The sequence below is a fragment of the Lepidochelys olivacea genome, assembly GCF_965140295.1.
Source record: "Lepidochelys olivacea isolate rLepOli2 genome assembly, chromosome: 2".
Classification (NCBI taxonomy): domain Eukaryota; kingdom Metazoa; phylum Chordata; order Testudines; family Cheloniidae; genus Lepidochelys; species Lepidochelys olivacea.
In genome coordinates, this window is record NC_140412.1 from 3,521,288 (window position 1) to 3,541,637 (window position 20,350).

Consider the following 20,350-nt stretch of genomic DNA (forward strand, 5'->3'; position numbering starts at 1 on the left):
GTCGATCACACCCATAAGGCAGCCAGGATCTGTGGTCTGAGTGGCGCGTGGGCAGCGGGCTGGGATCCTTAGCCCCCAAACAGGAAACGCCCTGGGCCAGAGATCAACAAAAGCCCAGAGGCTGATGGGAGTTTTGCCAGCTTGAAGGATGGCAGGATTGGGCCCATTAAAAGGCATCTGGGTGGGATCGACCCAGCATTTATTTAGCGGCTGGGTTAGCGGCCCTCAGGGCAGCGCATCGAGCCCTCCAGTCAACGGGGCCAGCCAGATAAGAACGGTCTCTTGTTTACGGGCAGTACTTGGGGCTGGGGTGGAAGCCAGCAGAGGGTGGCAAGGGGCATCGCAGTCACCGTCAGCCCCAAGGGGAGGCCCAAGTCTGCAGCCTGGCACTCTGAGGCGGGGAGGGGGATCCGCAGGCCCTGGGGTCGAGTGAAGCTTGGTAGTTACCTCAGGAGGCTAGTGGGCTTGGGGTGCTGATCCCCAGTGGGCAGGTTAACGCCTTCCCAGGGGAGACCCTTCCCTTCTCACTGAGTGGCCTGGGGCTCTGGGCAGCACTGGCTAAAGATTCTCCATCACGCAGGCACCTCCGTCCTGCCCTGCCGCCCCTCCACCCCCGCCCCTCACCCCGGTCCAGTGCAGCCCGGCAGCTGCAGCTCAGGGGGTCTAGTCCACACCAGGAGGGGTTTGCCAGAGCAGATGATCTCTGCAGGCAACCCCCCCTCGTGGGAGTGCTTCTGTCAGTCTAGCTTAACCCGGCTCCCCTCACGGAACAGACCTCGGCAAAGGGGCTTTTTGGCTGGTTTGGCCGTGCCTAGCCTGGGGCTTTTGCTAGCAGGGCTCCGGCGGCTCGGAGGGTGGGGTTTTCACACTCCAAACTGACATTGCTGGGCCGGTAAAGATTCCTTCAGCAGACCAGTCCTGACCCATAGTCCCCCTCCTATTCCAGCCCCACACTCAGCCCCACTGCTCTGCAGACGCCCCCAACCCCCCCCAATCCAGCCCCGCACTCAGCCCCACTGCTCTGCAGGTGCCCCTAAGTCCTCATCCCCCCGGCCCCCATTCCCGAGCCTCTTGGGAGCAGAGATGGCAAACTGTGACTGCGGCTGACTGAGAATAGCTGCTGGCTGGAAACTGAGTCAGAACTGGAACCAGGTTTCTAGAGGTCCCAGGCCATGGTGTGAGTCCTCCCCACTGCCCCTGTGTCTTCCCAGTAGCAAGCTGCAGCCGGGGGAGCTGGGTGGGTCAGGTTATCTGCAGAGCGCAATTATGAAACAGCAGAGAGTTTTTTAAACACTGTTATTACAGCAATTTAAGCTCCTGGTTCCCCTGACTAATCCCAGCCCTCCCGGTTCAGAGTGTGCCAGAGATAAACACGCCGGAGCCTTGCTGCGAGCACTGCTAGGCTCCCACGAGCCGTCCCACTCAGCCACCCAGGAGCTCAGAGCAGCCTGCCTAGGCAGGGATCTGTACCAACACAAAGCACCACGGCTCAGCATGGCAAGAAGCCGCCGAGCAGGGCAATGGGGCGCGGGCAGCTGGCTGGGGGCACGGAGGCTAATCTTGCCAATTCTCTCCTTCCACTCCCAGCAGCCTCTCCTGCTATGGACAGGCAGGAGGGACAGGGCAGATCTGTTCTTGGCGTGGTGTGTGTGTGGGGAGGTGGGGGGGGCGAGTCAATCAGCGGGCTCTTTCCCCACAGTGCTCACCGCTTTCTGTGCTGAGGAAGGGCAGACACACTGAGCAACAAGCAATGCAGTAGGCCCCGGGCCCACACTGAATTCGCAGATCCTTAAAATGGGGAGGTGGTGAGAGAGGAGAGGGGCTGAGGGAGGAGAGGGGCCCTGGGCTGTGGAGTTTGTAGGGCCACAGGTGAGGGAATCATGGATTCTGGGTCTGCCCCACCCCCCGCTGCTCTCCAGGAACAGAATCCCAGCCCAGCTCCCCACGCAATGGCAAACCAGGGGCTCCGTTCATCTTCGGCTTGGCCAGCTGCTTGGACCAGAGGGGACAAGAGCTTCTGCTCCCACTAAGAGGTGGCTGTCGGAGGTCAGGGCCGCCCAGCCCAATCTAGAGCCTTACATGCAGCCCCTGGGGTTTGAGGGCACTCACACCCCAGTTGGAGAAGAGGCCCATGGAGGCCCTGCAAGCAGCCAGCCCCGGGGCTGCTTGGCCCAAGGTGGCCTACGTATGGCGGGGCAGCCAGGGGTGGGCTGCAGAGAGGGGGCTGGGTGCGACCTGCTCCAGTGAGCGCCAGGGAGGTGTTCTCCTCCGGCTGTTGGGATGCACCCAGCATAGCTGCCGAGGGCCAAGCTCTGGGCCGGTCAGCCTCACTGGCGACGCCCTGGCTCAGACACTGCTGCCCGAGCGGATCAGTTGTATCAGCTCGTTGGTGAGGGTGCGGCGCTTGCCCTGCCAGCGGAAGTGGGTGGGGGGCCCGCCGGCGCCCTGGCTGTACTCAAAGCAGGGGCTCAGCTCGAAGGCCAGGGCTGATTTCACCAGCCCCACGCCGCCAGCTTTCTGCGGGGCCGGGTGGTAGACACGCCCGTTCTCAGGGAGCATCACTAGTTTCTCCGGCTCGAAGCCGACCGCCAGCCTGTCTCCGCCACCGCAGTAGGAGAGCAGCTCCTCGCCCGCCTGGCCCCGCAGCAGGTGGGTGAAGACGATGGGGCGGTCGTCGCAGCGCACGAAGTTGTGCTCTCGGCCGCAGGGGGAGAGGTAGGGGAAGGCGTCCTGGTAGCGCCCACTCCGGTTCAGCTGCAGTTGTTTGAAGAAGAAGGCGAGGAACTTCTTATCTGGGAAGCAGAGAGAAACCACGGGGGGTTCAGAGGCCGGTGAACTAGATCGATGTGCACTGCAATGCTGAAGCCTGTTTTACCCAACACGCCTCCCCCCGGCAGCGAGCACCTTCATTAGAAGCCCCATATGCCAGGCCAGCGAAAGGCACGTTCCCTGAGGGGGCTCGGGAACCTCGGCACGGGACTCACTCTGGGCTGCAACTCACGCCAAACCCAACTCAAAGCGCACGCTGAGGAGGACGGAGGCCCCCAGGCCTCGCATGGGCCTGTTGACTGATCTGCTCTTGGAGATGCCCTGTTCTGATTCAGGGAGCAGCCTCCTCCCCATTGCCTGTTATTCCAATGCAGTTACAGGCCTTTAAACAATGTCTCCCTTGGAAATGAGCAAAGCTGCACCTGGTCCCTTCCACCTCCAGAGCTCTGCCAGGCTAATCAGGAGGCTGGAAATATCACTCCTGATTAATTCCGGTCTCTAAAAGGCCCCCGCATTCATCTCTCTGCTGACTGCACGCCGCGCATCTCCAGGTGTCTTCTGACAGGCTGCTCTGGGCTGTATGGGGCTAAGGAATCAGCCCTTTCTGTTACTGGCCACCTACAGCTCTCTGGACACTCTGCTTCCAGCCTTGCATAGTCGGCATGATCTTTAGAACCAAGGGGGCCCCGTCAGACCTCTTTCCCCGGGTGGCTTGAACCTCCTGGGGGCACTCTCAAGTTGCACCAGAGCACTACAGAGGCCAGCCTAGCACTGACAGCTCCTCTCTTGCTAGACTCCCACTTATCCCCCTAAGTGGGCAAAGCAGGAAAGTGAAACACACAAGATCTGGCTAGTTTCATGGCTTTGCTCTGTGGCCAGGAAGCAGGAAAGAGAGAGGGACAGGAGACCCTGTTCTTTGCTCCTCCATTTCCTTCTTTCACCCCCCTCCCTGAATCCCTCTGATGGCTCCCCTTTCTTCACCATATGAAATCCAAACTCCTTGGCTCTGGCTTTCAGCGTTGTCTCCTCCTCAGCCCCTCCCCACCCCGTCTCCCCTTCTTCTCCCCTCTTAGGGTGACCCGACTTCCCGATGCTAGGGGCTTTGTCTTTTATATGCAACTATGCCGCCCCGCCCCTCCAAAACAGGGTCCTGATTTTTCACACTTGCCTTCTAGTCACCCTACCCACTTCTCCAGGTCTCAAGGGCCCATTTAGCCATTCCTTCCAGAGGACCTTTGTCTGTCCTCCTGTCCCACTGCCTTTGCATGGAACATCCTTCCCGAGCTCCTCTGCAGGGCCATGTCCCCTCTGCATGCCAGTCTTTGGGCCTACAGAAACTAACTGGCTGCTTATGGGAAGGCTGGGGCTGCCTGGGGAGAACCTAGCCAGCTCACGAAAAACCCCCAGTGTTAACTTGAGTGACCAAGGCCACCCTGATCACATCCCTCGCATGTTGTGCCCCTCAGCTCACGTCTTCTCCAATGGAGGTTCTTTGGGGTGGGGCCCTTTTGTCTTTGGAAAGCGCCTTGCACATGGTGAGCGCCACAGAAAATGAGCCACGCATTCATTACCAGACGAGAGGGCACCAGCGTAGCCCTCCCGGCAGAGCCCTGCTCCATTTGTCACAGTCTCTCTCTCATTTGCTTTTAAATCTATTGCCAAGATCTCACATATTCTTGAAAACCGACACAAATGATTATTTGAAAACGGGAAGCCCCATCGGTCAGTGCATGTGGGGTTGGAAATATATTAAAAGCGTGAGAGAGAAGAGTTCTCGAGGGTGGTCCCAGGGGTATAAGAGAAGACGTATGATCCAATCGTTATTTAGGGAATGTATTACAATAGCAGCCAGAGGCCTGGACTGGACTCAAGTTGGGTTTGGGGCTGAACATATGATACATGAAGACAGTCACTTCCTCGAGGAATTTACAATCTAAAAAGGCAAGTGACGCACAGAGGGGAGGAGAGAGGACTATAGAGGTCTATGCCCAGCTCTGCCACTGAGATGCTGCGTGACCTTGGGAAAAGTCTCTTAATGGCTCTCTGGCTCAGTTAACCAACAGGGGCAAGGACACTGACCGACATTACAGGACTTCAGTTGTGTGTGTGCAGAGAGGGCTTTGGCTGGGGCAGAGCAATGAAACTCAGAGAATTACAACAGCTAAAAGCAAGGGGATGACACTGATCTGTCTAGGTTCTTCAGTACTACTGGGACAAAGGCCAGTCATGAGAGTGCCTTACAAACAGCCATTTATGTACCCTGCCCTCCTGCCCCCGTCAGGTAGGGAAGTGCAGTTACCTCCATTTTACCAATGGGGGACTGACACACAGAGAGACTAAGGGATTTGTCCAGTGACAGAGCCGCATGCCTTAGCCACCAGACCCTCCTCCCTGACGTGCCGAACAAAAGAGCTTCCTCACAGCAAGGCCTGTTGAACCGTGGAGCAGTTGCCCAAAGGAAGGAGTTTGGGACTGGGCAAAGTGCTGGTGAATGGACAGGGATTGATCTTGCACTGGTCCCTGGGGAATGGGCTAAAGGAAACCTAACAGGATGCCTGAATCCTAGGATGAGATGCAATCACCCTGTTTTCCACAGAGGTAGAAGTCACTTGCTGAAACCTACGTGCTGACTACAATGCTTCCCAAGAACTCCAGCCAGATTCCCATCTCAACTTCCACCCCAGACATCTAGAGTCACTCCAGAGATCTACACCAGCACAACCAAGCTCCGACTGTAGCTCAGGGAAGTGTGTGCACAAAGGAGGGGTGACAGCAAGTCACACTGGCAGGCTGGGGGACTCTCCTTTGGCGGAGGACTCTAGCTGGTCATAGGGAAGCAGCTGAGTTTGGCCAGGGAACATTTGCCCATTACACACCCCACCACCCACACAGCTGCCAGGCTGTTCCCATAATGAAGCCCGATGCCAGCGCTGGCCAGCTTTGTCGCTCACGGATCTTTCAAGGGGCACAAGCTCACGAGAAAAAACAAGGAGTTGTTGAGGCATCTTGTGGGTCACTACAAAAACTAATTTCCCCCTGCTGAGACTCACACCTTCTTGTCAACTGTTTGAAATGGGCCACCTTGTTTACATGGGCCTCGTTAGCACTACAAAAGTGATTTCCACCCCTTCTTCTCAACTGTTGAGAATAGCCCACTTCCACCTTAATTGAATTGGCTCGTTAGCACTCACCCCCCCCCCCTTGGTAAGGTAATGCCCATCTTTTCATATGCTGTGTATTTATACCTCCCTACTGTATTTTCCACTTCATGCATCTGATGAAGTGGGTTTTAGCCCACGAAAGCTTATGCCCAAATACAGTTGTTGGTCTCTAAGGTGCCACAAGGACTCGTTGTTTTTGCTGATACAGACTAACACGGCAACCCCTCTGAAAGCTCACGAGATGCGTTTTCAGGTTAGCTTTATGTAACAAAGATAATGAAGTCACAGCTGCCTGTTTGCCAAGTGAATTGTGTCCTAGAGCAATCAGGCAATTCACAAATCACCTTTAAAATACTATTTAGCAGCAATGCTGCCTCTGCACCTACTGGGCCAGCTAGAGCTACTGAGAGCTTATGGAAAACCTGCAGCTCAGGGAGAAGTCATTTGGCAAAAGCAAATTACTTCCCAGTATTTATTAGTTTAGACCCTGCTGTGTGGATCCATTTTTGTTCACTAATGGTGTCTTTTATTCCTTTGTTTCTCCTCGCCTCCTTTATCAAGCAATGGCACAGCTTTCTTCCAGAACGGTGCCAGGAAGGGGGTGGACATATTGTGGCTGATTGTTCACCCAAAATACAGCGAGGGGAAGCCAACAGTAGCCGCTCGCTCTCTACTGCCTCTTTCAATCCAGGCCGTAGAGAGAGTGAAACAGGCAGAAGGCTCAGAAGGTTTAACAGGTAGGGGAGAAGTGAACAGAAGTTGTGACTGGCAAGAGCGGAATCCCTCTGGTTGCGCAAATGAAATAAATGTGCAACAGGTACTGCGCTGTCTTTGCCAGGGAATTTGCTGCTGGAGAAAAACTAAATTGCAAACACTAACTGGGATGGACCGAAATGGAGCTGGAGCTCAAAGATGGTGCCAGGACTAGAGGGAAGTCCCAGATGGCGGGTAGTAAGAGGCCTAGCTGTGCCTGCAGCCAAGAGACCCTGGGCTTTGGTCGCAGTGGGACAGACCTATTCGCTCCCCCAATCTCCGTCTTGACCTGAGCAGAAGGCAGCCCCGATGAAGATTCAGCATTGCATGCTGGGACCTGTAGTCTCTGCAGCCGCAGAGACATATTTAAAGTTGTGGGGGGCTGCAGTTTGCTCTGTTCTGCAGGGCAAGGTTTGGGACTCATGACTCCTCGTTTCCCCCGCCCCAAACCCTAATTGTTAAGAAGCTGATGTAATGGCCAGGGAACACAGCAAGGGGTAGCTGTCAGGTGGCCCATTCAGGAGAGGGACAGACCCCGCTGGCATGCTCGCAACAAGCCTGGTGAGACACATTGCTAAGGGGTGGCAGGCCAAGCAGGGCCATTGGCAGGAAGCGGCTCAGGGGATTTAGGGTCTAAATCCCATTTTTCAGCTTGCGTGAAAACATCGGTGGATCTTAAAGCCCCATTTAAGGTTTAACTGGTCAGTTGTTGCAGCCTCTGGCGAGGGGGTAGGGTTATTGGGGCGGTAGCAGATTAACAGGGACCTGCTAAGAGGGAACATGGCACCGTGATGTGACGGGCTTCACTGACCCAAACGCCTCTGTGCTCATCCAGGCTACGAGGGGCGAGAACTAATATCAAGGCAACCTCCCATTGAACCCATTTAAATCACATTCTCTCCTCACCCACTGCCCCAGGCCCAGCAGGCTGCTGGTACAGGGGGGCAGGGATTTGCCTGCAGCTGAGTTACTCTAATAACACGCAGGTCCATCTGTCTCCGGTGATCAGCCAGCCGTGATTTTCAGAGCCTGATTAAGGATTACAATCGCACACGCAGCTCTTAAACACCAGCCCATGAGAAGGGGATGAGTGCGGCTCCAGAGGAAGATAAAAATCCTGCAGAGGAGCTAAATGAGGGGATTTTAGAAATCATCTCCAGGCTTAGCCCTGAACGTTCCCATGGGGCTCTCAGTTTCACGATCCCAGCCGGGCCGCTCCCCTTCTGTCCCTGCAAAGGGGTGTGTGACACAGCTCAGATCGCAGCAGCGAGTGTGGAGGAAGTCAGTGCAGGAGTCCTGCAGGCAGACCCCAGACTAACACCCTCCTGCGAGCAGCAAGGGAGACTGGGTTTCTGCAGTGGGACCCACGGGTGATCAGCGGTGGGGCTGGAGAACTGAGCGGAGTTAGATCCCTCACACCGCACCAGGCTGTCTCCATGCCTAGGAAGTGCAGCAGAATATAGATTTACCAGTGATAGCCTGGGACACATTCACACCTGCACAGCAGTAGCGGCCTTGGAGGGCTGCAGCCACTGGAGGGCAGCATGGTCACCCAACGAAGGGGTCTGATGGTTTCCAGCTGGCAGAGGGCAGCGGTGGCCAGAGATCCTGGGAGGACAGCACTGTCTGACTACACATGCCTGCCTCTTTCCTCACCAAGTGCTCTCAGGAGCCGCTTGGCCCATTCCAAGCACTGCCAGGTGTCGGCACAGCTGTTCAACCGAAAGGCAGCTAGGGGAAGGAGCTGAACCAAGAGGCACCGCTCGGTTCAGCACGCCCCTCTCCACGCCTCCCTCGAGTCAGGAGAGAGACCTTGACCCAGAGCGGTGGGAAAGGGAGTGCACAGGGCCCTAGGGGGCTGAGTTTTATGCCTCAGCTAAAAATGGCAATTTGAATAGCACGGCATCTCCTAGCACCATGCTAGGGCAGTGGGGCCAACGCTGACTCAGAGGGGAGAACACCCCCCTCCTGCTCCCTGCAGCACAGCGCCCCCGAGTGCTTCACTGGAGTCTGCACCGCCCCAGAGGGGAGAGCACCCCATAGGGTCCCATAGAATGAGTGACAATTCTGAGGAGAGAGAATTCCCTACTGATTCACTCTCTCCCCTTCCTGGGGCAGGGGAGATTTTCCTCACAGGTCTCCCATCCAAATGCTGAGCCAGCCCAATCCTGCTTAGCTTGCGAGTGCCAAGTTCACAGACAGGGGAAGAGAACTCATCCCTTCATTGGAGAGGTGACAAGGGAGAGCAGAACCGGGCATATGGCACAGGGGCCAAGTGTGCGGGGAAGGGAAGGCGTTACCTTTAAAACAGGTGATGAAGTTCTTCACTTTGGCATCGTCCAGGAAAAGCTGCAAAACAAGGCAAGAGAGGTGGACGGTGAAGATCAACCTGCCACAGCACAGCGGGGCTCCTCCAGAGGCCCGTGCCCCAGAGGCCATGGGAGACATTTCAGAGCCTTGCGTCTGCGGCTCCAGGAGTCCATGGCCCAACTATCCTACCCTATGGCATGGGCAAAGCATGGTCCGTGGAGCTCTGTGGCTGCCCTTTGATCATGATGGAGAATGGCAGGCAGAGACCTGCAGTCTCAGGATGAGGCTACAGTGGGCCCCAACATGATACAAATTAGGTGAGACCGACTGGCCCTTGCCAACGTGCACCTGCGCTGGACATTGACTCTGCTTTGGAGCAGCTGCTCCATGTTGTCGCCGCATCCAGTCAATGATCCCAGCTTCCTATTTGCTCCTCTCATCCCAGTTTACACATGAACACGGTGCTGCTGAAAGCTACGTCCAGCCAGGCGCCCCCCTGCCCAGCTGCAGGGAACGAGTAACTCACTGGAGCCACAAGGAGTTTCCAGTGTCCTCTGGGGTTGTGAAGAGAACTGGGCCTCTGATGTTTTGGCCATGCAGCCATCCCCTCCCCGGGTCTTGTTCCTACCAGTGGGAACTAACAAGTGGGCGGATTCTCAGATGTGCTGAGCACCTGCGGCTCCCACTGAAATCAGGGGTCCTCTGGACACTCGGCCTCGTTGAAAATGAAGCCATCCATCCCTGCTCCCCACAGCACAAAGGGGCAATTCTGCAGCAGCCACAAACAGCCACAAAACCTGAATTCGCCAGGATCATTAATGTACAGAGCAGGCAGACACATCTCAGCACTGCAGATGCTTCTTTAGCACTAATTACAACTCCTAATCTCTCCCGCTATGACTAATTCACCATTAATTCAGTAGGTGGTTAATGCAGAAAAAATGATCAATTGAGGCTAATGGATTAGAGAGGCACAAACAGCCCGGAGGGTTAGAAGAGGGCCAGATGGAACTTCCCAAGCCCAGAAGAGACTATTTCATCGGTCTGATGCGTCCCAGGATTGAGATCTCACATGGGGCTTATTAATAAGTTTCACTTGGCTTTGAAAGCAGGCCAGCCTGCTGACCCTACAGCTAGCATGCCGCTATCCTGCCTGGGAAACCCAGCCTCGATCCCCTTTGCTCCTGGCAGTGATGCTGCATGGATGGTGCCCTCCAGCCCCTGGCAAGCAAGGGGAGTGACTGCAGTTTGCTCAGCAACAATTTGCCTGGCTGCTTTAGGGGTGGCATTAATGGATGCTGGAAGGCCTTCCCTCAGGGCTGCAGCCACCTGCATGAATCAGAGGAGAGCAGAAGGGGGCATGGTGGGGGCAGAGGGGAGCTGCTGTTGGCTCCAAGGAGCCAGGAATTCCCCCAAACGAAACAAGGAACAGATTTCATCTGCCTCCTGGCAGAGAGGAGTCTGCTCCCCAGGGTTTGTCCACAGTTCATACACAGTGTAACTAACCCGGGCACAGGCTGCTACAGCTTGGCCTAGGAGAGTAACTCCATTAGCTGGGAGTCCGTAGCAGGCGGCTCTCGTCACTGGAGCCGGCTGCTAGAGGGGGACAGGGTCAGAGGCGCCATGCGAGCGTATTGCAATAGCCTCTTAGCCAAGGGCCTCTCCCCACCAACCTGACCCTGCATTTGAACCAGACAGCAACCTCAGCAAAGCTACCGCCCCACCCATTACCGAGCGACGTCGCCTCCATCCTTCAGGCTGGAACGGACACAGCCTCACCGGTCCCCAGCCCCTTCCTCCTGGGGCTGGGCCACCCTTGGGTGATGGCAGGGATCAGGCTGCGCTTACAGTCACTTATTTGAGGACTTTGGCACGGTAATATGCATTGTTAGCGTTTTAGCACCACCTGGTGGCACAACTGGGGAACTGTCACTTTACGCCAACCATGCACAATCCAGACAAAAAACACCTGACAACAGCCATCCAACACAATAACAAAAGTGGAACCAACTACAACAAACTTCACAACTCACAGACCACCACTTCTGGGAGACTCCACAGCACTCCATGACACACCAATGTCATCAGTTTATCAGGACAACCCCTAACTGGAGGTGAATTATCTGTCCTCTCCAAGGGACCGAACTTCTGCCCCATCACAGAACCTGATACCATACTAACATGTGGAGAGCTAGAAGAAATCTTTTGCCACCTCTGCCTCCCAGGATTCTTTCACAACAATGACGACACCACCCACAACTACCGTGTTCCCACCGACAATCATAGGAAAAAAGAACCCTCTGACGACACCACACAGTGGACAAAACCACACACTTGATCGTTACATTGATTGGTTGTGAAATCCTTAACACAAATCACAACCACCACAATCCCTCCACCATCAAGAGGACAGCTATACAGTCCTGAAATCTAGCCACCAGAAAACAATCAAACCAGCAGACGGAGGGGGTGCCATCGTAGTTCTCGACCATGATGACTATGTCAACGAGGCCAATTGACACTCTCAGACACCACTTACTATAAGAAACTCAAAGAAGACCCCACACCACAATTCACCAGGAATTTAAAGGATGCCATCAAATCCTTCCCCAAACAACTCCAAGAGAAACTATACAACCTCACCCCCTCATGAGACCACCCCAGGGACCTTCTACATGCCTCCCAAGGAAGCCCAGGCAGGTCCATCATATCTGGCCATCGTACTCTTACTGAAGTAAGATCAGGACTCATAGAAACCATCCTCAACGCACTCGCCACACAAAGGGCCAGCTTGCTCCAGGACACAACCAACTTCCTCCAGAAACTTTACAACATTAACTGCCTCCTTCAGAACACCATCCTTACCACCACGGACGTCACCTCCCTATACAACAACATTCCTCACAATGACGGCATGGCTGCCTTCCTCAAATATCTACAAAACAATGGACAACACTCAGGTATCCACCCCAAACACATCTCCAAACTCATCCATTACACCCTCACCCATAACAATTTCACATTCAGCAACAATGGGAACAGCAATGGGTAATGGCTCCCCAATATGCCAACTTCTTCATGGGCACCTTGAGGAGGAATTTCTGGACAAATGCACCATGAAACCAATGACATACCTGAGATATATCTGGACAGATGACCTAAGCTCTCTTGTAGATTTCCACCAAAACTTCAACAACCAGCACCCATCCATTAAACTCTCTTTAGAACATTCCTGCACCGGCATCAACTTCCTGCACACCACGATCAACTTCAGCAATGGAACCCTACAGACAACTACATACAAAACACTCACAGATCACACATCCAGTAACAACCCCAAACACACCAAGAAATAAATCTGTTATCTACAGTCAGGCACTCAGATACCACAGAATATGCTCTGAGGAGAAAGTCCAGGATACACACATTAACATACTTAAATCTACCTTCACTAAACAAGGACACGTCACCAGAGAAGTAGATCATGTCATGGAAGAGGCCACAAATGCCTCAAAAGAACCTGCTTCAATACAGAAAAGAAACTCTCTGACTTCACATCTCTAGTTGTCACGGTCATGGAGTCCCTGGGCGATGCTCTGGAACTGCTCCCTATGAAGCCAGGCAGGACTCTGGGGCAGTCGCCTTTCTGTGAGCAGCCTGTCTTCAGGACACACAGCTCACACAGCTTCCACCTTCCTGGGTCTGACCTCAGAGCATTCAGCATCCTCTGCCCCTCCGTGTGCTTCCCACAGCAAGTCCGCTCAGGCAGGGCTCCTGGGGAAGCCAGATGATCCTGCCCCCCAACTTCGCAGTCAGACGCGACTCTCAGCCAGCCAGTAAAACAGAAGGTTTATTAAACGACAGGAACATGGTCTAAAACAGAGCTTGTAGGTGCAGAGAATGGGACCCCTCAGCTGGGTCCATTTTGGGGGGCGGTGAATCAGACAACCACATCTGCCCTTCACTCCATGTCCCCAGCCAGCCTCAAACTGAAACTCCCTCCAGCCCCCTCCTCCTCTGGGCTTTGTTCCTTTCCTGGGCCAGGAGGTCACCTGATTCCTTTGTTCTCCAACCCTTTAGCTCTCACCTTGCAGGGGGGAAGGGCCCAGGCCATCAGTTACCAGGAAACAGGGTGTCGGCCATTCTCTGTGTCCAGACCCCTGCACACACCTGCCCTCTAGGGCTCTGCAATGATCATACACCCTTACCCCACCACCTAGATACTTAAGAACTGCCTAGGGGAAACTGAGGCACCCCCACACTATTCAGAGGAAACATTAAGAACAGTCCCGCTTCGTCAGTGTCACCTACCACCCCACACTGGAATCCATACAGGGTAACACTAAACAGTTATAATGCATACTTGATGGAGACCCCAACAGGAAAGAAATCTTTCCCAAACCCCCTCTTCTGGCCTTCAAACACCCACACCCAACCTTATCAAGCTCTCATTAGAAGCAAGCTCCCCATACACCAGGACCCACCAACTCAAAGTGGCACCAGACTCTGCCAGAACAGATGCAAAACCTGTTGACACCTCTTCTGCTATGACGTTCAATGCCCCCATAACACACCTTTCAAGATCCATGGGTCCTACACATGCCTATCACATGTGCTGTACCTCATCCAGTGCATTAAATCCCCCCATAACAACTATGTTATGGCAGGAACGTCTGTGAGGGGAGGGCTCCTGCCTCATACTGAGAAAGAGAGGCCATCAGCAGGTTATCTCAAGTGCCTATATACAAATGCACAAAGCCTTGGAAACAAGCAGGGAGAACTGGAGGTCCTGGTGATGTCAAGGAATTATGACGTGATCGGAATAACAGAGACTTGGTGGGATAACTCGCATGACTGGAGTACTGTCATGGATGGTTATAAACTGTTCAGGAAGGACAGGCAGGGCAGAAAAGGTGGGGGAGTAGCACTGTATGTAAGGGAGCAGTATGACTGCTCAGAGCTCCGGTACGAAACTGCAGAAAAACCTGAGAGTCTCTGGATTAAGTTTAGAAGTGTGAGCAACAAGAGTGATGTCGTGGTGGGAGTCTGCTATAGACCACCGGACCAGGGGGATGAGGTAGATGAGGCTTTCTTCCGGCAGCTCGTGGAAGCTACTAGATCGCATGCCCTGGTTCTCATGGGTGACTTTAATTTTCCTGATATCTGCTGGGAGAGCAATACAGCGGTGCATAGACAATCCAGGAAGTTTTTGGAAAGCGTAGGGGACAATTTCCTGGCGCAAGTGCTAGAGGAGCCAACTAGGGGGGGAGCTTTTCTTGACCTGCTGCTCACAAACCGGGTAGAACTAGTGGGGGAAGCAAAAGTGGATGGGAATCTGGGAGGCAGTGACCATGAGTTGGTTGAGTTCAGGATCCTGACGCAGGGAACAAAGGTAAGCAGCAGGATACGGACCCTGGACTTCAGGAAAGCAGACTTCGACTCCCTCAGGGAACGGATGGCCAGGATCCCCTGGGGGACTAACTTGAAGGGGAAAGGAGTCCCTTCCAACCCTGATATTCTATGATTCTATGATTCTTTGGAACTACCTCTCAGGTAGTTGAAAGCAGCTATCAAATCCCCCCTCATTCTTCTCTTCTACAGACTAAACAATCCCGGTTCCCTCAGCCTCTCCTCATAAGTCATGTGTTCCAGACCCCTAATCATTTTAGTTGCCCACCGCTGGAAGTTTTCCAATTTATCCACATCCTTCTTGTAGTGTGGGGCCCAAAACTGGACACAGTTCTCCAGATGAGGCCTCACCAATGTCGAATAGAGGGGAACGATCATGTCCCTCGATCTGCTGGCTATGCCCCTACGTATACATCCCAAAATGCCATTGGCCTTCTTGGCAACAAGGGCACACTGTTGACTCATATCCAGCTTCTTGTCCACTGTCACCCCCAGGTCCTTTTCCGCAGAACTGCTGTCTAGCCATTCGGTCCCTAGTCTGTAGCGGTGCATTGGATTCTTCCGTCCTAAGTGCAGGACCCTGCACTTATCCTTGTTGAACCTCATCAGATTTCTTTTGGCCCAATCCTCCAATTTGTCTAGGTCCCTCTGTATCCTATTCCTACCTGCCACCGTATCTACTAGTACTAGTTTAGTATCATCCGCAAATTTGCTGAGAGTGCAATCCACACCATCCTCCAGATCATTTATGAAGATATTGAACAAAACCGGCCCCAGGACTGACCCTTGGTGCACTCCACTTGACACCAGCTGCCAACTAGACATGGAGCCATTGATCACTACCCGTTGAGCCCGTCAATCTAGCCAACTTTCTAGCCACCTTATAGTCCATTCATCCAGCCCACACTTCTTTAACTTTCTGACAAAAATACTGTGGGAGACCGTGTCAAAAGCTTTGCTGAAGTCAAGAAACAATACATCCACTGCTTTCCCTTCATCCACAGAACCAGTTATCTCATCATAGAAGGCGATTAGATTAGTCAGGCATGACCTTCCCTTGGTGAATCCATGCCGACTGTTCCTGATCACTTTCCTCTCGTGTAAGTGCTTCAGGACTGATTCCTTGAGGACCTGCTCCATGATTTTTCCGGGGACTGAGGGGAGGCTGACTGGCCTGTAGTTCCCAGGATCCTCCTTCTTCCCTTTTTTAAAGATTGGCACTACATTAGCCTTTTTCCAGTCATCCGGGACTTCCCCGGTTCGCCACGAGTTTTCAAAGATCATGGCCAATGGCTCTGCAATCACAGCCGCCAATTCCTTCAGCACTCTCGGATGCAACTCGTCCGGCCCCATGGACTTGTGCATGTCCAGCTTTTCTAAATAGTCCCAAACCACCTCTTTCTCCACAGAGGGCTGGCCATCTCTTCCCCATTTTGTGATGCCCAGTGCAGCAGTCTGGGAGCTGACCTTGTTAGTGAAGACAGAAGCAAAGAAAGCATTGAGTACATTAGCTTTTTCCACATCCTCTGTCACTAGGTTGCCTCCCTCATTCATTAAGGGGCCCACACTTTCCTTGGCTTTCTTCTTGTTGCCAACATACCTGAAGAAACCCTTCTTGTTACTCTTGACATCTCTTGCTAGCTGCAGCTCCAGGTGCGATTTGGCCCTCCTGGTATCATTCCTACATGCCCGAGCAATATTTTTATACTCTTCCCTGGTCATTTGTCCAATCTTCCACTTCTTGTAAGCTTCTTTTTTATGTTTAAGATCCGCAAGGATTTCACCGTTAAGCCAAGCTGGTCGCCTGCCATATTTACTATTCTTTCGACTCATTGGGATGGTTTGTCCCTGTAACCTCAATAGGGATTCCTTGAAATACAGCCAGCTCTCCTGGACTCCTTTCCCCTTCATGTTAGTCCCCCAGGGGATCATAGAATCATAGAATCTCAGGGTTGGAAGGGACCCCTGAAGGTCATCTAATCCAACCCCCTGCTCGAAGCAGGACCAATTCCCAGTTAAATCATCCCAGCTAGGGCTTTGTCAAGCCTGACCTTAAAAACCTCTAAGGAAGGAGATTCTACCACCTCCCTAGGTAACGCATTCCAGGGTTTCACCACCCTCTTAGTGAAAAAGTTTTTCCTAATATCCAATCTAAACCTCCCCAACTGCAACCTGAGACCATTACTCCTCGTTCTGTCATCTGCTACCATTGAGAACAGTCTAGAGCCATCCTCTTTGGAACCCCCTTTCAGGTAGTTGAAAGCAGCTATCAAATCCCCCCTCATTCTTCTCTTCTGCAGGCTAAACAATCCCAGCTCCCTCAGACTCTCCTCATAAGTCATGTGTTCTAGACCCCTAATCATTTTTGTTGCCCTTCGCTGGACTCTCTCCAATTTATGCACATCCTTCTTGTAGTGTGGGGCCCAAAACTGGACACATTACTCCAGATGAGGCCTCACCAATGTCAAATAGAGGGGAACGATCACGTCCGTCGATCTGCTGGCTATGCCCCTACTTATACATCCCAAAATGCCATTGGCCTTCTTGGCAACAAGGGCACACTGCTGACTCATATCCAGCTTCTCGTCCACTGTCACCCCTAGGTCCTTTTCCGCAGAACTGCTGCCTAGCCATTCGGTCCCTAGTCTGTAGCTGTGCATTGGGTGGTTGCAGAGGATGGTTCTAGACTGTTCTCAGTGGTAGAAGATGACAGGACAAGGAGTAAAGGTCTCAAGTTGCAGTGGGGGAGGTTTAGGTCAGATATTAGGAAAAACTTTTTCACTAGGAAGGTGGTGAAACACTGGAATGCGTTACCGAGGGAGGTGGTAGAATCTCTATCCTTAGAAGTTTTTAAGGTCAGGCTTGACAAAGCCCTGGCTGGGATGATTTAATTGAGGATTGGTCCTGCTTTGAGCAGGGGGTTGGACTAGATGACCTCCTGAGGTCCCTTACAACCCTGATATTCTATGATTCTATGTGGGTGAAACCAGACAATAACTATGCTCTCGAATGAATTCACACAGGAAAAAGACAAAAGCACCGTATAAACTGTGGGTGAAGACTTTCCACAAAGCAATTGTTCTATATCTGACTTCTCAGTTCTCATCTTCGCAGGAAACCGGCACAACACCTTCAAAAGACGAGCCTCGGAGTTAAATTCATAACTTTGCTGGACACTAAAAATCATGATCTTAATAAAGACACCAGATTTATGGCATCTTACAACAATCAATAACCCAATAACTCCCTTTTTTTGTTCTATGACCGGAAGGGTGTTAATTGGCCACTTCACCTTGAATAGTCCCTTAGAATATTCATGAACTACTTATGTGAAACAACCTGGTCCAGCTTGTATTTAGCCGTGACCCGTTGGGTATGTCTACACGGCCATTAAAAACCCACGCTGGCCTGTCCCCGCTGACCCGTCTCCTGGGGCTCTGGCTAAGGGGCTCTTTAATCGCACATTAGATGTTCGGGCTAGGGCTGGAGCCTGGGCTCTCGGAACCTGCAAGGTGGGAAGGTCCCAGAGGCCTGCAGCCCGAGCCCAAACATCTATCAGAATTAAACAGCCCCTTAGCCCAAGTCAGCCAGCACAGGCCAGCCATGGGTGTCTAATTGCAGTGTAGGCATACCCTCTGAACACCTTCTCCAGACCTGAAGAGGTCTGTGCAGTACAGAAGCTTGAAACTCTCTCCAACAGAAGTTGATCCAACAAAACATATTACCTCCCCCTCCCCCGGTCTCTCTGATATCCTGGGACCAACACAGCTAAACACTGCACACAATCCAGACGCAGTCGCCACCTGAAGGCCAAGAACCAGAGGACAGCATAGCTGCCTACGAATTGATTGAGGGGTGGGAGTGGGGCCTAGGGACCCAACACCTGCCAGCCCTGCAAACTCCCTCCCTTCCCTCCGCACCTGGGAGCCAGACAGCAAGCTGGGTTCTTTCCACCGCTAACCTCACATCGTCAGGGGCAGTTTTTAAGCACTGGCAGCAACAGTCTGTGGCCGGAGGATCTGGGGGTCCTGCTGATGACACGACAGGCACAATAAGCTCTAATTTGCTCCCCTGTATTTATGTCGGTGTCTGTCAAGGCAAGAGACCCGACTCAGATGCATGGCAAGGGGGGGAAGAGGCCATTCTTAGAGACAATGCAGCCAAGCCCTCCCCTCGAGGCAGAGCTGGAAGGAGGACACAGGGGCTCTCCCTGTCTGGAGGCTGGGAGCAGTGATCTCACCTTACTGCAACTTCATTTTGTGCCCAGCTCTGCCTTGTCCCACATAATGAGACTGGACAGAATTTATTTTTTTTAATCATCTCATCTGATAATATCCATGTTCATTACTAAACGGTTATCATTTTTATCAATTTACATCTTCACAGTTGTGCAAAGTTATGGATTTTAAGTATTTTTTCAATTTTTATTGATGTAAATTTTCACCTTTGTGGGAAACTGTTGGGGGGGGGTGGAGGTCAGACAATTACTTAATGCCCGTAGATGTTGAGATTCAAATAGTTTTAAATCTTTGTAAAATGTTAAAACACAAACTGACAACATCACATGTTAAAATATACAACGTGAATAGCCTTAAATCAAACCCTGGTATGTTCTCAAGCAGGATTTCTCTTACTTTACCTATCTGTAAATGTCAGTCATGATGGATGGAAATATTTTGTGGGTTCCTGAATGTTTGATGAAATCAACATTTACCAGGAAAAAATCAAATCCTTCCTGGCCACCCCACCTGGCCCTGGTGGTCGATGCTGTTACTGCTCCATTAGTGACTAGAAATTAGCCACTGCCAACTCTCATGATTTGGCATAAAGTGAGCTGTAGCTCACGAAAGCTCATGCTCAAATAAATGGGTTAGTCTCTAAGGTGCCACAAGTCCTCCTTTTCTTTTTGCGGATACAGACTAACACGGCTGCTACTCTGAAACATGATAATTACTGTTTTCCTTAAAGCCCCAGCTCCTGGAGTCACGGGACGATTTTTTGGCCACCATTCTTAAACAAAAAAGTAAGTTTCTAGGCTGGCGTGGAGATAGCTTCAAAACCTGCACCCTGAAGGCTCAACAAACAGAAGGCAAATAAAAAGAACCCCAAACCTAGTCCGTTTACACCATTGCATGATTTTCGGGGAGCCGATTCAGGATTTTCGAACACTTGGGGCTGGCAACGCTGCCCGGCAGAAACGGGGGGGCTGCCAGGCTCTGGCGCAGTGGGGCTTGCGGAGGCTCCCGAGCCCCACTTTCAGCTCCTGGCCCACGGGGAGAGGCGGCAGCGTCTCCCCAGGCCCCCCGGCCCCTCTCCCCACAGCCCCCCGCCCAGTGCGCCCAGCAACCCCGGCCAGCGCCCTGGGGCCAGGCACCGCCGGGGCAGCGCTAGGCTCGGCCCCACGGCAGGGGGCTCCCCGGGATCTCCGGCCTCAGGCCGTCGGCTGGCTCCGCAGAGCCGGGTCTGCCCGGCCCCGGGGCCCCGCGGCCTCCGCCCGGCCCCGGGGCCCCCGCTCGGCTCCCCCGGCCCGGGGCGCACCTGGCCCTGGTGGTCGACGTAGTAGAAATACTCCCGGGCGCGGGGCGAGGGGCTCTGGCCCTGCGTGTAGGCGGCGGGGCCCGCGGGCCGCAGCAGGAAGCGGAGCCCGCCGCGGAGCAGCCTCATGGCCGGGGCCGGCCGCGGTTACCCTGGAGCGGCGGGGCCGGCCGCGCAGCCGCTCCCCGGCCCTGCGCTCGCGTTCCGGGCCCGGGCTCCCTCCCTGGGCCGGGCCGGCCCCGGCTCAACCCCCAATTAACGCCCCCAGCACTGGCCGGCCCCGCCCTTGTCCCCCCCCCATTACCTTCCCAGTAATGGCTGGCCCCGCCCTTGTCCCCCCCCCGACTAACCCCCCCCAGCACTGGCCGGTCTGACCCCAATTACCCCCCTAATTAACCCCCCCCAGCACTGGC

General features: G+C 53.5%; 1 protein-coding gene across 1 annotated transcript; it reads right to left on the reverse strand.

The window, feature by feature from the left end:
- Nucleotides 1-1,006: 1,006 nt before the first annotated feature.
- Nucleotides 1,007-20,190, reverse strand: LOC311515241 (UPF0598 protein C8orf82). Its single transcript, XM_084618167.1, has 3 exons — nucleotides 19,941-20,190; nucleotides 8,984-9,032; nucleotides 1,007-2,792 (listed from the first exon to the last, which is right to left on the reverse strand). The coding sequence occupies exons 1-3, from the start codon at nucleotides 20,064-20,066 to the stop codon at nucleotides 2,347-2,349; spliced, it is 621 nt and encodes a 206-aa protein (XP_084474293.1). The 5' UTR covers nucleotides 20,067-20,190; the 3' UTR covers nucleotides 1,007-2,346.
- Nucleotides 20,191-20,350: the final 160 nt, after the last annotated feature.

Coding starts and splice junctions, on each gene's coding strand:
- LOC311515241 (XM_084618167.1), bottom strand. CDS start 20,066: ATGAGGCTGCTCCGCGGCGGGCTCCGCTTCCTGCTGCGGCCCGCGGGC. Junction 9,033..19,940: donor ACGTCGACCACCAGGGCCAG/GTGCGCCCCGGG, acceptor CTTGTTTTGCAG/CTTTTCCTGGACGATGCCAA. Junction 2,793..8,983: donor CTTCATCACCTGTTTTAAAG/GTAACGCCTTCC, acceptor TCTGCTTCCCAG/ATAAGAAGTTCCTCGCCTTC.